The sequence below is a fragment of the Hippopotamus amphibius genome, chromosome 1 (genome assembly GCF_030028045.1).
Source record: "Hippopotamus amphibius kiboko isolate mHipAmp2 chromosome 1, mHipAmp2.hap2, whole genome shotgun sequence".
Classification (NCBI taxonomy): domain Eukaryota; kingdom Metazoa; phylum Chordata; class Mammalia; order Artiodactyla; family Hippopotamidae; genus Hippopotamus; species Hippopotamus amphibius.
This window is the reverse complement of record NC_080186.1, coordinates 37,228,491-37,247,487: the sequence shown is the minus strand read 5'-3', so window position 1 is coordinate 37,247,487 and position 18,997 is coordinate 37,228,491. Positions and strand designations below refer to the sequence as shown.

The window sequence follows — 18,997 nt, the reverse complement described above, 5'->3', positions numbered from 1 at the left end:
AGTGAAAAAAATAACAAAATTAGCAAACATACCATTTTGTGTTTGTTATAGGTTTATGTTTTAATGAGGGGAAACAAAGCATTATTGCTATGGTTGAAGTCTCCTTTATTCTCCTTCCTTATCTCATTTTTCTTCTTTCCCACCAATCGTAGGCAACTACTACGATGAACTTAGTGGCTGGCTTTCTAGTTCATGCTTCTATATATATATTTTTTTTTTGGCCGCACCACACAGCATGTGGGATCTTAGTTCCCCCAACGAGGGATCGAATCCAAGCCCCCTTAACTACTGGACTGCCAGGAAAGTCCCTCTAGTTCATGCTTTTAGAGATTTACTGTAAATGTGTATTTTTAAATAATAATTATAATAACCATTAGGACTTGAATGCTTACTATTTGCCAGGCACTGTTCATTTAATCAATAACCCTATGGCGATTGTAAGGATTAAAGGAGTTAATACATAGAAAATGATATAATGTAGGTACTTATCTATTTTCATTTTATAGATGGGGAACTAGAGATGTACAGAGATTTTAAAATAGCTTGACCAGGTTCATATAGCTGCAAGTTACAGAGCAAGAATTTGAACCCAGATTTGTTCTGGGGGCTATACCTTTAATCAATATGCTATCCTGCCTCTCTATAATATGTGTTATTTTGTATGCTTTAAAAATATATTTTTTCATTAAAATGGTATCACCCTATAGGGATGGTCCTAAAATTTTTTGGGTAACTTCTTAAAAATTATTTTGAATTCAGTTTTAATGATACCATGAACTACAACTTGCTTCTTTCCTCCCCTACTTAGTATTGCTTTCTTTTTTTTTTTGCATTGGGTCTTCATTGCAGCAGGAGGCTTTCTCTAGTTGTGGTCAGTGGGGGCTACTCTTCATTGTGGTGTGCGGGCTTCTTATTCAGTGGCTTCTCTTGTTGCGGAGCATGGGCTCTAGGTTCATGGGCTTCAGTAGTTGCAGGACACGGGCTCAGTAGTTGTGGCTCGAGGGCTTAGTTACTCCGCGGCATGTGGGATTTTCCCAGACCAGGGCTTGAACCCGTGTCCCTTGCACTGGCAGGTGGATTCTCAACCACTGTGCCACCAGAGAAGCCCCTATTTCTGTTTTGAAAATAAGTTCATTTATATCATTTTTTTAGATTTCACTTTATACCACATTGTCTTTATCCATTCATCTGTTGATGGACATTTAGGTTGCTTTCATGTCTTGGTTATTGTAAATAGTGCTGCAGTGAACATTGGGGTGTATGTGTCTTTTTTCTTTTTTTAATTTTATGGAAGTATAGTTGGTTTACAATGTCATGTTAATTTCAGGTATACAGCACAGTGATTCAGTTATATATATTCTTTTTCAGATTCTTTTCCCTTGTAGGTTATTAAAAAATGTTGAGTATGGTTCCCTGTGCTATATGGTAGGTCCTTGTTGGTTATCTATTTTATATATAGAAGTGTGTATTTGTTAATTCCAAACTCCTAATTTATCCCTCCCCCCTCCACTTTCCCTTTTGGTAACTATAAGTTTGTTCTCTAAGTCTGAGAGTCTGTTTCTATTTTGTAAATAAGTGCATTTCTATCATTTTTTTAGATTCTGCATATAAGCGATACCATATGATATTTGTCTTTCTCTGTCTGACTTACTTCACTTAGTATGATGATCTCCAGTTCCATCCATGTTACTGCAAATGGCATGATTTCATTCTTTTTAATGGATGAGTAGTATTCCATTGTATATATGTGTCTCATCTTCTTTATCCATTCCTCTGTTGATGGACATTTAGGTTGCTTCCATGTCTTGCTATTGTAAATAGTGCTGCAATGAACATTGGGGTGCATGTATCTTTTCAAATTAGTTTTCTCCGCATATATGCCCAGGAGTGGGGTATATGGTAGTTCTGTTTTTAATTTTCTAAGGAACCTCCATACTGTTCATCATAGTGGCTGTACCAAATTACATTCCCACCAACAATGTAGGAGGGTTCCCTTTCTCCACAACTTCTCTAGCATTTGTTGTTTGTAGACTTTTTGATGATGGCCATTCTGACTGGTGTGTGGTGATACCTCATTATAGTTTTGATTTGCATTGCTCTAATAATTAGCAATGTTGAACATTTTTTCATGTGCTTTTTGGCCATCTGTATGTCTTCTTTGAGAAATGTCTATTTAGATCTTCTGCCCACTTTTTGATTGGGTTGTTTCTTTTTATGATATTGAGCTGCATAAGCTGTTTGTATATATATATTTTTTAAAATTTATTTATTTAATTATGTATTTGATTGGCTGTGTTGGCTCTTTGTTGCTGCATATGGGCTTTCTCTAGTTGTGAGGAGCCCAGGGCTACTCCTTATTGTGGCACTCGGGCTTAGTTGCTCTGCGGCGTGTGGTATCCTCCTGGGGCAGGAATTGAACCTGTGTCCCTGAATTGGCAGGCGGATTCTTAACCACTGCACCACCTAGGACATCCCAAGCTGTTTGTATATTTTGTAGATTAATCCCTAGTCTGTTGCTTTGTTTTGCAAATATTTTCTCCCATTGTGTATTTTTCTTTTTCTTTTCCATCTCTGTCTAAATTGCAGTCAGCCTGGCCTTCCTCTGCTCTCAAGTCCTGATCCTCTTTTCTATGCAGATGACTAGCTTAACTCCTTACAACTCTCATACTGGAAAAACACTGAACTAAGTAATAATGAAATGGAAAACACTTGAGCTTTGGTGCTGGGTGGACCTTAGTTCCAGTTCTGGTTCTACCAGCTGTGTTTGCTTAGGCAAGTTACTTAACCTCCTGAGCCTACATTTCTTTTTCTGTAAAATGGGGATCACACCTACCTTGGTGATATATTTTGAGGATTAAAGGAGAAAATGGTTGTGAAATTCTTGTTTTTTTTGTTTTTTTTTTTTGTCTCTTTGGGTTTTTTTTTAACTATTAATATTCCCCTTCCCTGCTGTAGAGAATCTTAAACTCTTAATATATATAAGAATTGCTGGGAAACTTGGTAAAATTTCCAGGCCTCACTCCAAGAGATTCTGATTTAGTAGGTCAAGGTTGAGACCCAGGAATCTGAGTTTTAAACAAAGTTCTTGGGTAATTTTGAAGCAGATGATCAACAGACACACTTTTAGAAATGTACTGTCTTTGGTTCCAAGTCTAGCTTTGCTAGTAAATAACTTATAGCTATGGGTACATAATTTCCACTTTCTAGTCCTCATGTTTCCTAAAATATAAAATGAGCTTTATGGTCTCTATTGGCTGTAAAATTTAAAAAATGTTGGTCTTATAATGCTAACTTTTTGATCTGGTGACCTGTTGCCACTTTTTGGCAGAGGTTCAATAGAGGTATTTAAATGCTTTATTCTTTAGGAACTTGGATTATTTTTCCTTCTGTGAAGACTCTGGTGAAACTAGCTTAAGAGAAAATAATTTATTTTAAAGATATAGGGATATCTCATGGAACCTTATGCCAGGATGCAGTTGGAATCAAGGACTAGAGCACATTAGGAAAATCAAGAAGTTCTCGCTGTCTCTGTCTTTTTTCTTTGCAAATTGGCCTCAGTTCCTTGGCTTTTTCTGCCTTCCAGGCTACATGGTAGAAAATGGCCATGGCCAACAGCTCCAGAGTTTACAGGGCTTCCATTTTAGCAGCCATACTGAGGCTGGAATACCTTAATTCCAATTTCAAATTGCCAGGAAAGGAAATGTGATTGGTCCATATTGGTAGAACACCACCAACTTTGGCTATAGCTAGGGAGGCAGGGTCATATTGTAAGTATGGCCCTGGGAGCCCTGTGGCTAATTCTCCTTAATCAGAGGTGGTAGATCTTGTCTGGGTTAGGTATTCACCACATTTACAAATATGTTTCGCTAATTGTAGAATCACAGTGTTGAATTTTGCATAGGACTCTTATAATGGATTTTTTTTTGACTTTTTCAATACTAATTTTATTTTTTAATTAAATTTATTTATTATTTATTTACTTATTAATTTATTGGCTGTGTTGGGTTTTCATTGCTCCGTGCAGGCTTTCTCTGGTTGCTGCGAGCGAGGCTACTCTTCATTGTGGTGCACAGGCTTCTCAGTGTGGTGGCTTCTCTTGTTGTGGAGCTCGGGCTCTGGGCGCGGGGCTTCGGTAGTTGCAGCACATGGGCTCAATAGCTGTGGCTCACGGGCTCCAAAGCGCAGGCTCAATAGTTGTGGCGCATGGGCGTAGTTGCTCCGCAGCATGTGGGATCTTCCTGGACCAGGGATTGAACCCATGTCCCCTGCATTGGCAGAATTCTTTTTTTTTTTTTTTTTTCTGATTTTAATTTTTTAAGAACTTTTATTGAAATATAATTGACATACAATAAACCGCATATATTTAAAGTATACAATTTGATATTTTTTTCTTATTAGTAATGTATGTATGGCAATCCCAATCTCCCAATTCATTCCCCCCCCCCCCCCCCCCGCTTTCCCCCCTTGGAGTCCATATTGGCAGGCGGATTCTCAACCACTGTGTCACCAGGGAAGTCCCTATTTTATTTTATTTTTTAAAATTTATTTATTTATTTATTTATTTATTGGCTGTGTTGGGTCTTTATTGCTGCACATGAGCTTTCTCTAGTTGCGGCGAGCAGGGGCTACTCTTGTTTGCAGTGCATGGGCTCCTCATTGCTGTGGCTTCTCTTGTTGTGGAGCATGGGCTTTAGGCATGTGGGCTCCAGTAGTTGCAGCAGGTGGGCTCAATAGTTGTGGCTCTCGGACTCTATAAAGCACAGGCTCAATAGCTGTGGCACACAGGCTTAGTTGCTCTGAGGCATGTGGGATCTTCCTGGAGCAGGGATCAAACCTGTGTCCCCTGAATTGGCAGGCGGATTCTTAACCATTGTGCCACCAGGGAAGCCCCCTATTTTATTTTTAAATAAAAAATTTATTTTATATTGGAATACAGTTGATTAATAATGTTGTGTTAATTTCAGGTATACAGCAGAGTGATTCAGTTATACATACACATGTATCTGTTCTTTTTCAAATTCTCTTCCCATTTAGCTTATTACAGAGTATTGAGCAGCGTTCCGTGTGCTATATAGTAGGTCTTTGTTGGTTATCTATTTTAAGTATAGTAGTGTGTACATGTCAATCCCAAACTCCCAGTCTATCCCACCCCCCCTTCCCCTGCCCCCCCCGTAACCATAATTCATTCTCTCTTTTTTTAGATTCTGCATATGAGCAGTATCATGATATTTGTCTTTCTCTGTCTGACTTACTTCAGTTAGTATGATGATCTCCAGGTCCATTCATGTTACTGCAAATGGCATGATTTCATTCTTTTTAATGGCTGAGTAGTATTCCATTGTATATGTGTAGTACATCTTCTTTATCCATTCCTCTGTTGATGGACATTTAGGTTGCTTCCATCTCTTGGCTATTGTAAACAGTGCTGCAATGAACATTGGGGTGCATGTATCTTTTCGAATTATAGTTTTCTCTGCATATATGCTCAGGAGTGGGATTGCAAGATCATATGGTAGTTCTATTTTTAGTTTCTTAAGGATCTTCCATACTCTTCTCCCTAGTGGCTGTACCAAATTACATTCCCACCAACAGTGTAGGAGGGTTCCCTTTTCTCCACAACTTCTCTAGCATTTATTGTTTGTAGACTTCTTGATGATGGCCATTCTAACTGGTGTGAGGTGATATCTCATTGTAGTTTTGATTTGCATTTCTCTAATAATTAACGATGTTGAGCATCTTTTCATGTGCCTGTTGGCCATCTGATGTCTTCTTTGGAGAATGTCTATTTAGATCTTTCTGCCCATTTTTGATTGGGTTGTTTGTTTGTATGTTTGTTTTTTTGATATTGAGCTGCATGAGCTGTTTGTAAATTTTAGAGGTTAATCCCTTATTGGTCACATCATTTGCCAATATTTTCTTCCATTCTGTGGGTTGTTGTTTCATTTTGTTTATGGTTTCTTTTTCTGTACAAAAGAGCTTTTGAGTTTAATTAGGTCCCATTTGTTTATTTTTGTTTTTATTTCCATTACTCAAGGAGATGGCACGAAAAAGATATTGCTGCGATTTATGTCAAAGAGTGTTCTGCCTATATTTTCCTCTAAGAGTTTATTAGGTTCTGGGAAAACTGGACAGCTACATGTAAAAAAATGAAATTAGAACATTCTTTAACACCATACACAAAAATAAACTCAATGTGAATTAAAGACCTAAATATAATTGATTCTTGTGGAAAAAAGTACAAATAGGGAGAGACAGGCCAAAAGCAAAAGTAGACTTTTGTTTTTATTCTTAATCAGGTACCAGATGGGGTGGAGCCTTCTGTAGTCACTTCTGTTGGACTGGGCTGTTTAATCAAGAGTGGATTTTTAAATTGCTTTTGGATTTAGTTTTTGTTTTTTAAAATTATATAATTTTATAGTATAAAGTATTTGTTGCCCTTGTTTTATATATTTGGACTTAATGATTTTTCAAATGAAGAGAAAGTTATGTAAGGCTGTGAAGGGCATTGGCAGGAGCACAGGCTTTTGCATCAGACATCTGGCATTTGAATTTTATCTCTACCCTTTAGTGACTATATGGTTACTTGACCTCTTTGCAAAATGAACAGAATAATTCTTATATCATGGATTATTTGAGAATCAAATGACATGACATATGTACAACTCTTATACTGTGTTTCCTAGATAGTAGGTGTTCAATAAGTGATAGATGTTATTGCTATTCTGGTTTTTAGAATGTAATTGATGATCTTTAATGTATTCTACTCATGTTAAAGACTGACTACATCTCGGGCTTTAAATATATCATTGTTTTCTGAAGGTAGAGGCATGAAGTGATTTTTAGATCTGAAAATCAGAAGCTAGAATATGAAAGAGGAAATATTTTTACATTGGTAGTTTACTGTATGCATGTATTTATTATTCATTAATGGTTTTAATGAAGTATCATTTTGATCTCTTGTTTAGTGTCAAGCCAGAAGAGAAGTAAAACGCAACAAAAATTTATTATATGTGGAATTCATTCTTAAAAGAAGATAAAAAGTGATTATTCAGACTATGGATCGGAGCAAACGGAATTCAATTGCAGGATTTCCTCCACGTGTGGAGCGTCTCGAAGACTTCGAAGGAGGTGGTGTAGGGGACGGGAACATGTCCCAGGGGGGAAGAGTTTGGCCCTCCTCATATCGAGCTCTTATAAGTGCCTTTTCCAGACTGACTCGTTTAGATGACTTCACCTGTGAAAAAATAGGTTCTGGCTTCTTCTCTGAAGTGTTCAAGGTGAGTGATGCCCCAGTTGTTCTCATATTGTCTTGTTGATGGTCAGTTTCACTGCAGAGTTGACAGTTGTGTTTAATTAGGACTTAGGCTTTGCCTAGTCAGGGTGCTGTGGATCTTGAGCAGTGTTCTAAACTGTCCTCTCGAGCTATCTATTAACTGGTAAGATATTTTATTTATTTTAATTATAAAAATAACACATGCCGATCAAAAATTCAAATAGTATAGGAGCCTCTTCCTCTCCCCCAGAATTTTTCATCATCCCAAATGGAAACTTTGTACCATTAAAAAAATAACTCCCTCCACTACCCTTAGCCCTTGTTAATGTCTATTCTACTTTCTGTCTCTGTGAATATGTCTATTCTAGGTATATACAATGGAATTATACAATATTTGTCCTTTCGCATCTGGCTTATTTCACTTAGCACAATATCCTCAAGATTCATCCACGTTATAGCATATATCAGAATTTCATTTCTTGGGAATTCCCTGGATGTTCAGTGGTTAGGATTAGGTGCTTTCACTGCTGGGGCCAGGTTCAATCCATGGTCGAGGAACTAAGATCCTGCAAGCCTTGTGGTGTGGCCAAAAAAAAAAAAAAAAAAAGGAAGGAATTTCATTTCTTTTTATGTCTGAATAATATCCCATTGTATCCATGTACCACATTTTCTTTCTGCATTCACCTATGGATGGATATTTGGGTTGTTTCTGCCTTTTGGTTATTGTAAATAATACTACTATGCACATTGGTGTACAAGTAGCTGTTTGAGTCCCTGCTTTCAGTTCTTTTGGGTATTTACCTATAAGTGAAACTCATGGGTTATATAGTAATTCTGTGTTTAGCTTTTTAAAGAAATTGTGGTAAAATACACATAACATAAAATTCACTATCTTAACCATTTTTAGATGTACAGTTAAGTTTTGTTAAATATATTCACATTGCTGTGCAACAAATCTTCAGAACTTTTTCATCTTGCAAAACTGAAACTCTGTATGTGCTAAATAATTCTTCCTTTCCTTACCCCCAGCTCCTGGCAACAACCATTTTACTTTCTGTTTCTATGACCTTGACTACTTTAGATACCCTATATAAATGAAATCGTGCAGTTTTTGTCTTTTTGTGACTACCTTATTTCACTTAGTCTGTGGTTTACTTTTTAAGGAACTACCATACTATTTTCCATAGCAGTTGTACCATTTTACATTCCCACCAGCAATGTGCAACAGTTCCAATTTCTCCATATTCTCACCAACACTTGTTCTTTTTCTTTTTCTTTTTTTAATATTAGCAATTCTGGTAGGTATGAAGTGATATCTCATATGGCTTTGATTTGCATTTCTCTAATGACTAGTGATGTTGAGCACCTTTGCGTTGGCCTTTTGTGTATCTTCTTTGGAAAAATAACTATTCAAGTCTTTTGTCCGTTTTTGAATTCAATTTTATTTATATATAAGGGATCATATCCCTTATCAGGGATATGATTTGAAAATACTTTCTCCTATTCTGTAGGTTGTCTTTTTACTCTTTTATAGTGTTCCTTGATGCACACAAGTTTTTAATTCTGATTAAGTCATTTGTTTTTTCTTTTGTTGCCTGTGCTTTTGGTGTCATGTCCAAGAAATAATTTCGAAATCTAATGTCATGATTTTCCCCAATGATTTCTTTTTAAGAGTTTTATAGTTTTAGCTCTTACACTTATGTCTTTGATCCACTTAAGTTAATTTTTGTATATGGTGAAAGGTAAGAGTCTAACTTCATTCATTTGGATATGGATATATAGTTTTCCCAGAACCATTTGTTGAAAAGACTATTCTTTCCCCATTGAATGGCCTGGCACCCTGTTGAAAATCAACTGATCATATGTGCCAGGGTTGATAACTCTTCCAATTGGTATGTTCTGATTGTAAATCAAGTCCTTTTATGTTTATTGGTCATTTATATAATTTGTTTATATTTTTTACCTATCTTTTTTGCATTGTGTTAATTTTTCTTTTAGTGTGTTTTGTTTTGTTGGCTGTGTGGCATGTGGGATCTTAGTTCCCCAACCAGGGATCAAACCCATGCCCCCTGCAGTGGAAGCACAGAGCCCTAACCAGTGGACCACCAGGGTACTCCCTTTCTTTTAGTTCTTTATACATCCTGATAGTAATTCTTCATTACATATGTTGCAAGTATTTGTTTCCTGCATGTCTTTTCACTTTTTAATTTTTATGTGGTTAGGTCTATCAACCTCTTTATGTATAACTTGTGGATTTTATATTTTGCCTCTGGGAGCCTTCCCACTGCAAGGTTTTGAGATTATTCTGTTATTCCTAATGCTTTTATGACATTTCATTGAGTTTAAGATATGTTTATTTTATTCTATTTGTTTTAAAGATTTATTTTATTATTTATTTATTATTTATTTTATTTTTGGCTGCATTGGGTCTTAGTTTCTGTGCACAGCCTTCTCTAGTTGTGTTGATCGGGGGCTACTATTTGTTGAGGTATGCAGGCCTCTCATTGTGGTGGCTTCTCTTGTGGAGCATGGGCTCTAGGCGCATGGGTTTCAGTAGTTGTGGCACGTGGGCTCAGTAGTTGTGGCCCGTGGGCTTAGTTGCTCTGTGGCATATGGGATCTTCCTGGCTCAGGGATCGAACCTGTGTCACCTACATTGGCAGGCAGATTCTTAACCACTGCGCCACTAGGGAAGCCTGATACTGTTGATTTTAAAATGTACTTGGGCCCATTATTAAACCATAACAATTCTTATTACTTATCCATTTTATATTTACTTAAAGGGCTTTTATAGACTTGGTCATGCATAGCTTTTTAGTATGTTATACTTTTTAAAAAAAGCAGATGTATTAGAAATGAATTGGTTAAGGCATTCTTAAATCCTTTTTCTATTCAAAGTATAACTGTCCAGAATCTTTTTTCAACACTGAGGGTTTAATGTCTGTGTGTTTCATGCAACATTGTGCTTTCTATCATTGAGTGTGGTAATACCTAACTTCTTAAAAGATGGCTGCTCTGTTGTATGTAGGTGTTTATTTAACCACTGATACCCATTCTACAAATTTTTATGCACATGGTACAGGTGCCTGAAAGTAATTTTAAGACATGTCAGTTTTAAGATATTGAAAGTCATAGAAATATAGTGGATAGTCTTTAATGTTTAATTCATCTTGTGTTTAGTGTTTGAAATGGGGTATAGGCATTTTGTTTTTTTTCAGATGGTTAGCAAATTATCTAAATACAATTTTTAAGTGTCTTCCCCCCCCCCCCAGTAGGCAGAAATGTCATTTTTAGCATTGAATTCCTGTTTGATCTGACACTTGAATAGGCCAATGGAATAAAATAGAAAATCCTGAAATAGGCTGACATACATATGCTAGTTTAGTATGTGATAAAGGTATTATGTTAAACTAGTGGGGAAAAGACGAACTAGACAAATGATGTTGGCATGTGTGAAAAACAAACAGAGTTGGATCCATATTTTATACCTATACAAGGATAAATTCCAAATGAATGAAAAAATTAACCATGATATTAAAATTTAAAAAGTTGTAGAACAGGTCATGGAAGAAGTAATTTTTTAAAAATTCATTAACCTTATTTTTTAGAGCATTTTTAGGTTTACAGCAAAATCAAGTGAAACTTACAGAGAGTTCCCATATATTCACTGTCCCCATACATATGCAGCTTCCCCCACTATTGACATTCCACACCACAGTAGAACATTTGTTACAAGTGATGAATCTATATGAACTATTAAACTGTAGTATTGTGCAGAATAGTTTCACTTCTTTAAAAATCCCCTGTGCTCTGTCTATTCATCTGTCCCTCCCTGCAAACTCTGGAAAACAGTAGTCTTTTTACTGTCTCTGTGGTTTTGCCTTTTACAAAATGTCATATAGTTGGAATTAGACAATATGTACCCTTTTCAAGATTGGTTTCTTCCACGTAGTAATATGCATTTATGTTTCCTCCATGTCTTTTCTTGGTTTGATAGCTTATTTCTTTTCATCACTGAATAATATTCCATTGTCTAGATATACCACAGTTTATCCACTCACGTACTGAAGGTCATCTTGGTTGCTTCCAAGTTTTGGCAATTAGGAATAAAGCTACTATAAACGCATCTGTGTGCAAGTTTTTGTGTGGACATGTTTTCAGTTCATTTAGGTAAATACCAAGGAGCATGATTGCTGAATTGTATAGTAATAAGCTGCCTAACTGTTTTCCAAAGTGGCCATGCCATTTTGCATTCCCACCAGCAATGATTGAGAGTTCCTATTGCTCCACATCCTTGCCAGCCTTTGGTGTTGGCAATGTTTTGGATTTTGGCCATTCTAATTTGTATGTAGTGTTATCTCATTGTTATTTTCATTTGAAGTTCCCTAATGGCATGTGGTGTCAAATATCTTTTCATTTGCTTATTTGCTATGTGTATATTTTCTTTGGTAAGTTGCCTGTTTAGGTCTTTTGCCCATTTTTTAACTGAGTCAGTTTTCTTACTGATGAGTTTTAAGAGTTCTCTGTATTTTTTGGTTAAGTCTTTTATTAGATATGTATTTTGCAAATATTTTCTACCAGTCTGTGGCTTATCTTTCCATTCTCTTAACATTGTCTTTCAGAGCAGAAATTTTAAATTTTAATGAACTACAGGTTATTAATTATTTATTTCATGGATCGTGCCTTTGGTATTGTATCTAAAAAGTCATTGCCATACCCAAGGTCATCTAGGTTTTCTTCTATGTTATCTTCTAGGAGTTTTGTAGTTTTGCATTTTATGTTTAGGTCTGTGATCCACTTTGCGTTAATTTTTATGAGGATAGAAAGTCTATTTCTAGATTCATTTTTTTTTGCATGTGCATCTCCAGTTGTTCCAGCTCCATTTGCTGAAAAAACTGTCTTTGTTCCATTGTATTGCCTTTGGTCCTTTATCAAAGATCAGTTGACTGTATTTGTGTGGCTTTCTGGGCCCTCTATTCTGTTCCATGCACCTATTTGTTTATTCTTTCATCAATACCACAATGCCTTGGTTACTGTAGCTTTATAATATGTTTTGAGGTCAGTATTGTATTTGTTCTTCTTCTTCAACACTGAGTTGGCTATTGTGGATTTTTTTTGTCTCTGCGTATAAACTTTAGAATCAGTTTGTTGATATATGAAAAATAACTTGCTGGGATTTTGATTGGGATTGCATTGAATCCATGGTTTAAGTTGGGAAAAACTGACATTTTGACAGTATTGAGTCGTCTTATCCATGAACGTGGAATATCTCTCCATTTATGTAGTTCTTTGATATCTTTCATCAGAGTTTTGTAGTTTTGTTTTGTTTTGTTTTTTTGTTGGTCTTTTTTTTTTTGGTGTGGCCCATTTTAAAAGTTTTTATTGCTTCTGTTTTATGTTACAGTGTTGCTTCTGTTTTATGTTTTGGTTATTTTTTTTTTTTTTTTTTTGGCATGTGGGATCTTAGCTCCCCGACCAGGGATGGAACCTGCATCCCCTGCATTGGAAGGTGAAGTCTTAACCACTGGACCACCAGGGAAGTCCCCATAGTTTTGTAGTTTTCTTCATATAGGTCTTGCACATATTTTGTTAGATTTATACCTAAGTATTTTATTTTGGGGGTTGCTAATGTAAATAGTAATTTGTTTGTAATTTCAAATTCTTCTTGTTCATTGCTGGTATACAGGAACATAATATACTTTTTTGTACTAATCTTGTATCTTGCAATCTTACTATAATTGCTTATTAGTTTCACGAGGTTTTTTTGTTGATTTTTTAGGATTTTTCTACATAGATGATATCATTTGTGAACAAAAGCAGTTTGTACTTCTTGCTTCTCAATCTGTGTACTTTTTATTTCCTTTGTCTTTTTAAAAATAATTTATTTATTTATTTATTTATTGTCTACATTGGATCTTTGTTACTGCACATGGGCTTTCTCTAGTTGTGGTGAGTGGAGGCTACTCTTCGTTGCAGTGCGCAGGTTTCTCATTGTGGTGGCTTCTCTTGTTGCAGAGCATGGGCTCTAGGCACACGGGCTTCAGTAGTTGTGGCATATGGACTCAGCAGTTGTGGCTCACAGGCTTAGTTGCTCTGCAGCATGTGGTATCTTCCTGGGACAGGGATTGAACCCGTGTCCCCCAGCATTGGCAGGCAGATTCTTAACCACTGTGCCACCTAGGAAGTCCGAAGTTATCTTTTAGGAGAGGAAAATTGATAAAATAATTTTGGGTAACTTATACTTAAATTGACATTTCCAGTTAATTTCGTTATAGAAGAAAACAGAAAATCAGTAGTCATCAAGGCCAAAATCTTTTCTGACTTTAATACCTGGTTTCAGGACTTAATGAAGCTCAGGTTCTTGATGTCTCATCACAGAAAGAATTCAGTGAGAGGCAAAGTGATAGGTAAGAAGTTTATTTAGAGATTTATTTAGAAACACACTCTGCAGACAGAGTGTGGGCCATCTCAGAAGGTGAGAAAAGCTCGAGTCCTTTTCTATAAGAACATGGCATGCCTTTTCATCTGTTCAAGTATTTTGTGTCCCTTTGTAAACATTAAAAAATTTAAAAAAAACTTCCACAATTCTTGTGATGTTTAGTATTAGTTTTTTCTGTTTTTTTGTTGCAGTTGTAAATGGGAACTCTACTCCCATTATATCTTCTATTTGTTGTTTGTGTATAAGGACTGTTAATTTTTACATATTAATTTTTGATACGTCTAGTATGCTAAGTTTTTTAATGTTTGCAATAGATTTTCAGTTGATTCACTTTGAATTTCCAGATGTACAGTTACATCTCTGAATGCTGATAAATTTATTTCCCACTTTTGTATCTCATTTATCTTTTTCTCAATAAACTGCATTGACAAATATTCCCTAAAATGTTAAATAATAGCAATAGTTGACATCTTTGTCTTATTCCTGACTTTAATGGGAATACTTGTAGTCTTTCCTAATTAAATGTGATATGATTTGGGGTCTGGAGTAAATATCTCTTTTTCTATTGGGTCTTCAAAATCCTGACCAAAAAATCTCCTATTTTGTTAAGAATTATTTTTATACAGTATGGATGTTGAATTTTACCATGTATCTTTTCAAAATCAGCAGTATGGTGGTTAATTTTATGTGTGAACTTGACTGGACCAGGGGTGCCTAGATATTTGGTCAGATTTTATTCTGGGTGTTTCTGTGAGAGAATCTTTCTGATAAGATTATCATTTGAATCAGTAGACTGAGTAAAGCAGATTGCCCTTCCTAATGTGGGTGGCCCTCATCCAATCATTTGAACGCCCAAATAGAACAAAAAGGCTGACCTGCCTATGATAAGAGGGAACTCCTACCTGACTACTTTAGCCGGGATATCCGAATTTTCCTGCCTTTGGATTGGAACTGAAATATTGGCCTTTGGGCCTTCAGACTCAGATTGAAACTACACCATTGGCTTTCCTGGGTCTCCAGCTTGCTGACTGAAGATCTTGGGACTTCTCAGCCCATATAACCGCGTGAGCCAATTCTTTATAATCTTTTTGTCTCATGTATATATCCTGTTGGTTCTGTTTCTCTGAAGAACTCTAACACATATGGTGATAGAAGTATTTTTCTCTTTTGCTCTCTTAGTAAAGTGAATTATATTAGTAGGTAGTCTAATAGTGAGCTATCTTTGCATTCCTGGTGTATTATTCTTTAATGAGCCACTAACCTCTTTTTGCTGGGGTGTTTATGCCCCAATATTTATGAGAATAGTCTGTGTTTTTCTCTTTCATGCTTTTGTTGTTAGGTTTTGGTAGGAATGTTATGCTTGTTTCGTAAAAATAATCTGGAAGCTTTTTCCCCCTATGCTTTGAAACCGTTGAAATGTTACTGGAATAATTTATTCCTTAAATATTTGATAAAATTCCCCTGTCAAATCTTGGCCAAGTACTTTGAAAACTTTTCCTATTCCTCTAGGGTAGTTGATCTATATAAATTTTTGTTTCTTCTGAGTCAATTTCAGTAATTATATTTTACTAGAAAGTTATTAAGTTTTCTAGTATATTTGCATAGAGATGAGTAAGTTTTGACCATTAAAATGTTTTGTTTTTAGTCCCTTTCAGATTAGTTGCAAATGTTGAAGTGTGGATACTCCTGCTATTTGGTCTTGGTCTGCTGGTTCTTTTTCATGGTTTTTCATTTCTTCTGTGATTTATAATTTTTTATTGAAAGCCTATGTTCAGGGGAAAGGTTTTTTCCTTGGAGTTTTCTAGGTTGTGGATGTATCTCACTATAATGATCTCACATTGCCTCTGCTGGGATCTGAACCTAAAGATTTTATTTTAATTTCTTGGGTCAGGGTTCTGTATTCTGTATATAGGACAAATCGCAGTCCTGAACCTGATTCTCATAGTTGGTTCTTTTTCCTTATTTAAGGCAATAGCATTATCCCACTGTGAATGCCTATTACTAAATAGGAGAAAGCTAGTTAATTGTACTTTGTGGTATTTTAGAAAGTAAGTAGTTTAATTTTATGATAAGAACATTATCATTGGGAAAGAGAAGAATATTTATTTTTTTTCTCACATGTGATAGTCTGATACAGGGTTTGGCAAACTGTAGTCTTTGGACCAATCTTGCCTGCCACTTGCTTTAGGAAACAAAGTTTTATTGGAACACACCCACACTTCTTTGGTAATGTATGTTCTATGGCTGCTTTTGTGCTACAGTGACAGAGTTGAATAGTTACAACAGAGACCATATGACCTCAAAGCCCAAGATATTTACTGTCTGACCCTTTACAGAAAAAGTTTGCCAAACCCTGGTCTAATAGCTCCATAGTGCACAGCTAGGTGATGGTTAGTTTTTATCTTTGATTACAAAGTACAAATGATTACAGAGCTTTAAAGATCAGGTTAAATAAAAAGTGTATTAGTGGCAATAAAAGAAAATATTTGATTCATGGTGTGGGAGGTACAAAATATGCAGGTAGCTTAAGGACTTTTAGTTGCCTTAGATAGTGAAAGAAAACTGGTTGATGGATGACTTCACATTAAAGAATGTGGATTGTTTGTTTGGTTTTGGTTTTTTGGCCACACTGCTCAGCATGTGGGATCTTAGTTCCCCCAACCTGTGCCCCCTGCAGTGGAAGCCCTAACCATTGGACAGCCAGGGAAGTCCCAAGAATGTGGATTTATACAGCTTATTTATATTCCTTTAAAATAATTCAGTTTTAAGATTTAGGACCCTCTGGTCATTTATCCTTAATAGACTTTAGTTATAGTGTCTGTTCAATTTAGTTTTGAAGCCTGGCTCTAGATACGTAACAAAGACTATTAGGCTATATTTTATGAAGGATGGAAAGCCATGACTACCAAAATCCTCATGGTATTTATTGTACACTTTGTGGATCAGTAGCCTCATGAATTACAATTGGAACAATTTGTTGTTTCCCTTACCAAAAATTATTATCATTTTTTAAAATTTATTTATTTATTTATTTATTTATTTTATTGGCTTCATTGCTGCACACGGGCTTTCTCTGTTGCTGTGAGTGAGAGCTACTCTTCATTGTGGTGCGTGGGCTCCTAATTGTAGTGGCTTCTCTTGTTGTGGAGCACGGGTTCTAGGCACGTGGGCTTCAATAGTTGCAGCACACGGGCTCAATAGCTGTGGCTCATGGGCTCTAGAGCACAGGCTCAATAGTTGTGGTGCACAGCCTTAGTTGCTCTGTGGTATGTGAAATCTTCCCAGAGCAGGGCTCGAACCCATGTCCCCTGCATTGGCAGGTGGATTCTTAACCACTGCGCCACCTAGGAAGTCCCCAAAAATTATTTTTAAAAATTACCTCATCTTGGACTTCCCTGGTGGCTCAGTGGTTAAGAATCCGCCTGCCAGTGCAGGGCAAAGGGTTCCGTCCGCAGTCCGGGAAGATCCCACATACCGTGGAGCAGCTAAGCCCAGGAGCAACAATTACTGAGCCCATGTGCTGCAACTGCTGAAGTCCACACGCCTAGAGCCCATGCTCCGCAAGAGAAGCCACCACAGTGAGAAGCCCGCACACTGCAAAGAAGTAGCCCCTGCTTGCCACAACTAGAGAAAGCCAACGTAGAGCAATGAAGACCCAACGCAGCCAAAAATAAATTAAAAATAAATAAAATAAATAAATAAATTAAAAAAAATCACCTCATCTCAAGCAATCCTATTTAAGTTGTATAGCTGTAAAAATATCTATTTGAGCAGTTGGCTTGGGCTCCTTTAGATTGTGACTTTCAGAGCTTTAGTACATTTCTTTTCTTTTCTTTTTTTTTTTAGCACATTTCTTAAATTAACCAACCTAGTAATTTTACTGGTAATTTTATTAGTTAAACTTGGGCTATCTTTATAGCTTGTAAATCTATTAGGACCTCAAAAAAGTTTAAACTGTTATTAGGTAATATGTATTTTAGGTTGCAATTAATTTATCAGTGTTTTATAGATTACCATCGTAGAAGTAGAAAGTTTTGAACATAAATTTCCCTTTCACTATCTATATGATTATTGATTATGAGGAGAGAGACTAAGATAGAGAAGCTAGTACTTTTGTGTTCTTGGAAAGGTATGTGTTAAAAAAAAATCTAAATTTATTAGTAGTGAAGCATAGTTCTGTTTTTTCCATACTATATGTTTGGGAATACATATGAGTACTTTAAAAAAATGTATTTAAAAGATTGGTTTTATTCCAGGATTATTATATGGATTTATTAAAAAACCAAAAACAAGCAGACAAACAAACAAAAACCTAACCCACCAAACCCCAACAAAACCCTCTTTTAGGTGTATTCAGCTACTGTATTTTGCAAAAATGTGTTTGTTTTTAAGGTTCATGATGAATTCAGCTAGTTTGCTCTCTTAGGAAATAATTAAGACTGGTGAACTAGGGCAGTGGTTCTCAACTAGGGTCAATTTTGCCCTCCTAAGAGATATTTGGCAATGTCTGGAGATATTTTTGGTTGTCACAGCTGGGCAGGGGATGTTACTGGCATTGAGTGGGTAGATCAGAGATGCCACTAACATTCTACAATGCACAGGATAGTCCTCCACAACAAAAAATTGTCAGGCCCAAAATGTTAATAGTGTTGAGGTTATAAATTCCTGGCCTAAAAGCACTAGAGAAAAATGAAAGTATTTTATAACATCTGTTACTGAATTTAGGAAAAATATATTTTTAGAAACAAAATAGGTTGGACTTACATTTAAAACCACCTGTGAGCTTCAAAGAGTTTCCTTTGATTGTTAATCTTTTCTTTTTCATGTTTTTAAAAACTGTAAGACAGATTAGGGTAATTTCATTGTTTCTAGGAAAATGACTTAGAATATTTTCGATGTTAGTGAAATGTATTTAGGGAAGAACTGAGGTGTAAGTAGAGGTGACGTGAGTGTTTGTGTGTACATTTGTAAAGTAAGAGAAAAGAATGTAAAACCAAATGGCACAATGGCCACAATGTCTCACCCTCTGGTAAGTGGAAAATTTATTCAGCACCAGTGTAGCAGTGGCTGATAACCTGTTCAGTGTTTCAAATTGAGTGTTTGTGGTATGATACAGTAGAAGGCTCTTCATTTCTTTTTATACTAGTCCTATTTTGTTTGGGAATATAATTGGAAGGAGGATTTCTAGGAAGATGACTTTTCCACTCTCTTGAGATAAAGTAACCCCTGAGATACTAAATACGGAATTATTTTAGTATGTATTGTGAAACCTATAAAACCTGGAAT

At 36.0% G+C, this 18,997-nt stretch overlaps 1 protein-coding gene across 4 annotated transcripts in view; it reads left to right on the top strand.

Annotated features, from left to right (window-relative positions):
• TESK2 (testis associated actin remodelling kinase 2) overlaps positions 1 to 18,997 on the top strand; it is a 131,003-nt gene that overhangs the window by 16,189 nt on the left and 95,817 nt on the right. For all 4 annotated transcript variants that reach the window (XM_057709025.1, XM_057709005.1, XM_057709015.1 and 1 more), the window contains exon 2: positions 6,966 to 7,277. In XM_057709025.1, the coding sequence (XP_057565008.1) occupies positions 7,056 to 7,277 (222 nt within the window). In that variant the 5' untranslated portion in view covers positions 6,966 to 7,055. The remainder of the gene's footprint in view (positions 1 to 6,965; positions 7,278 to 18,997) is intronic.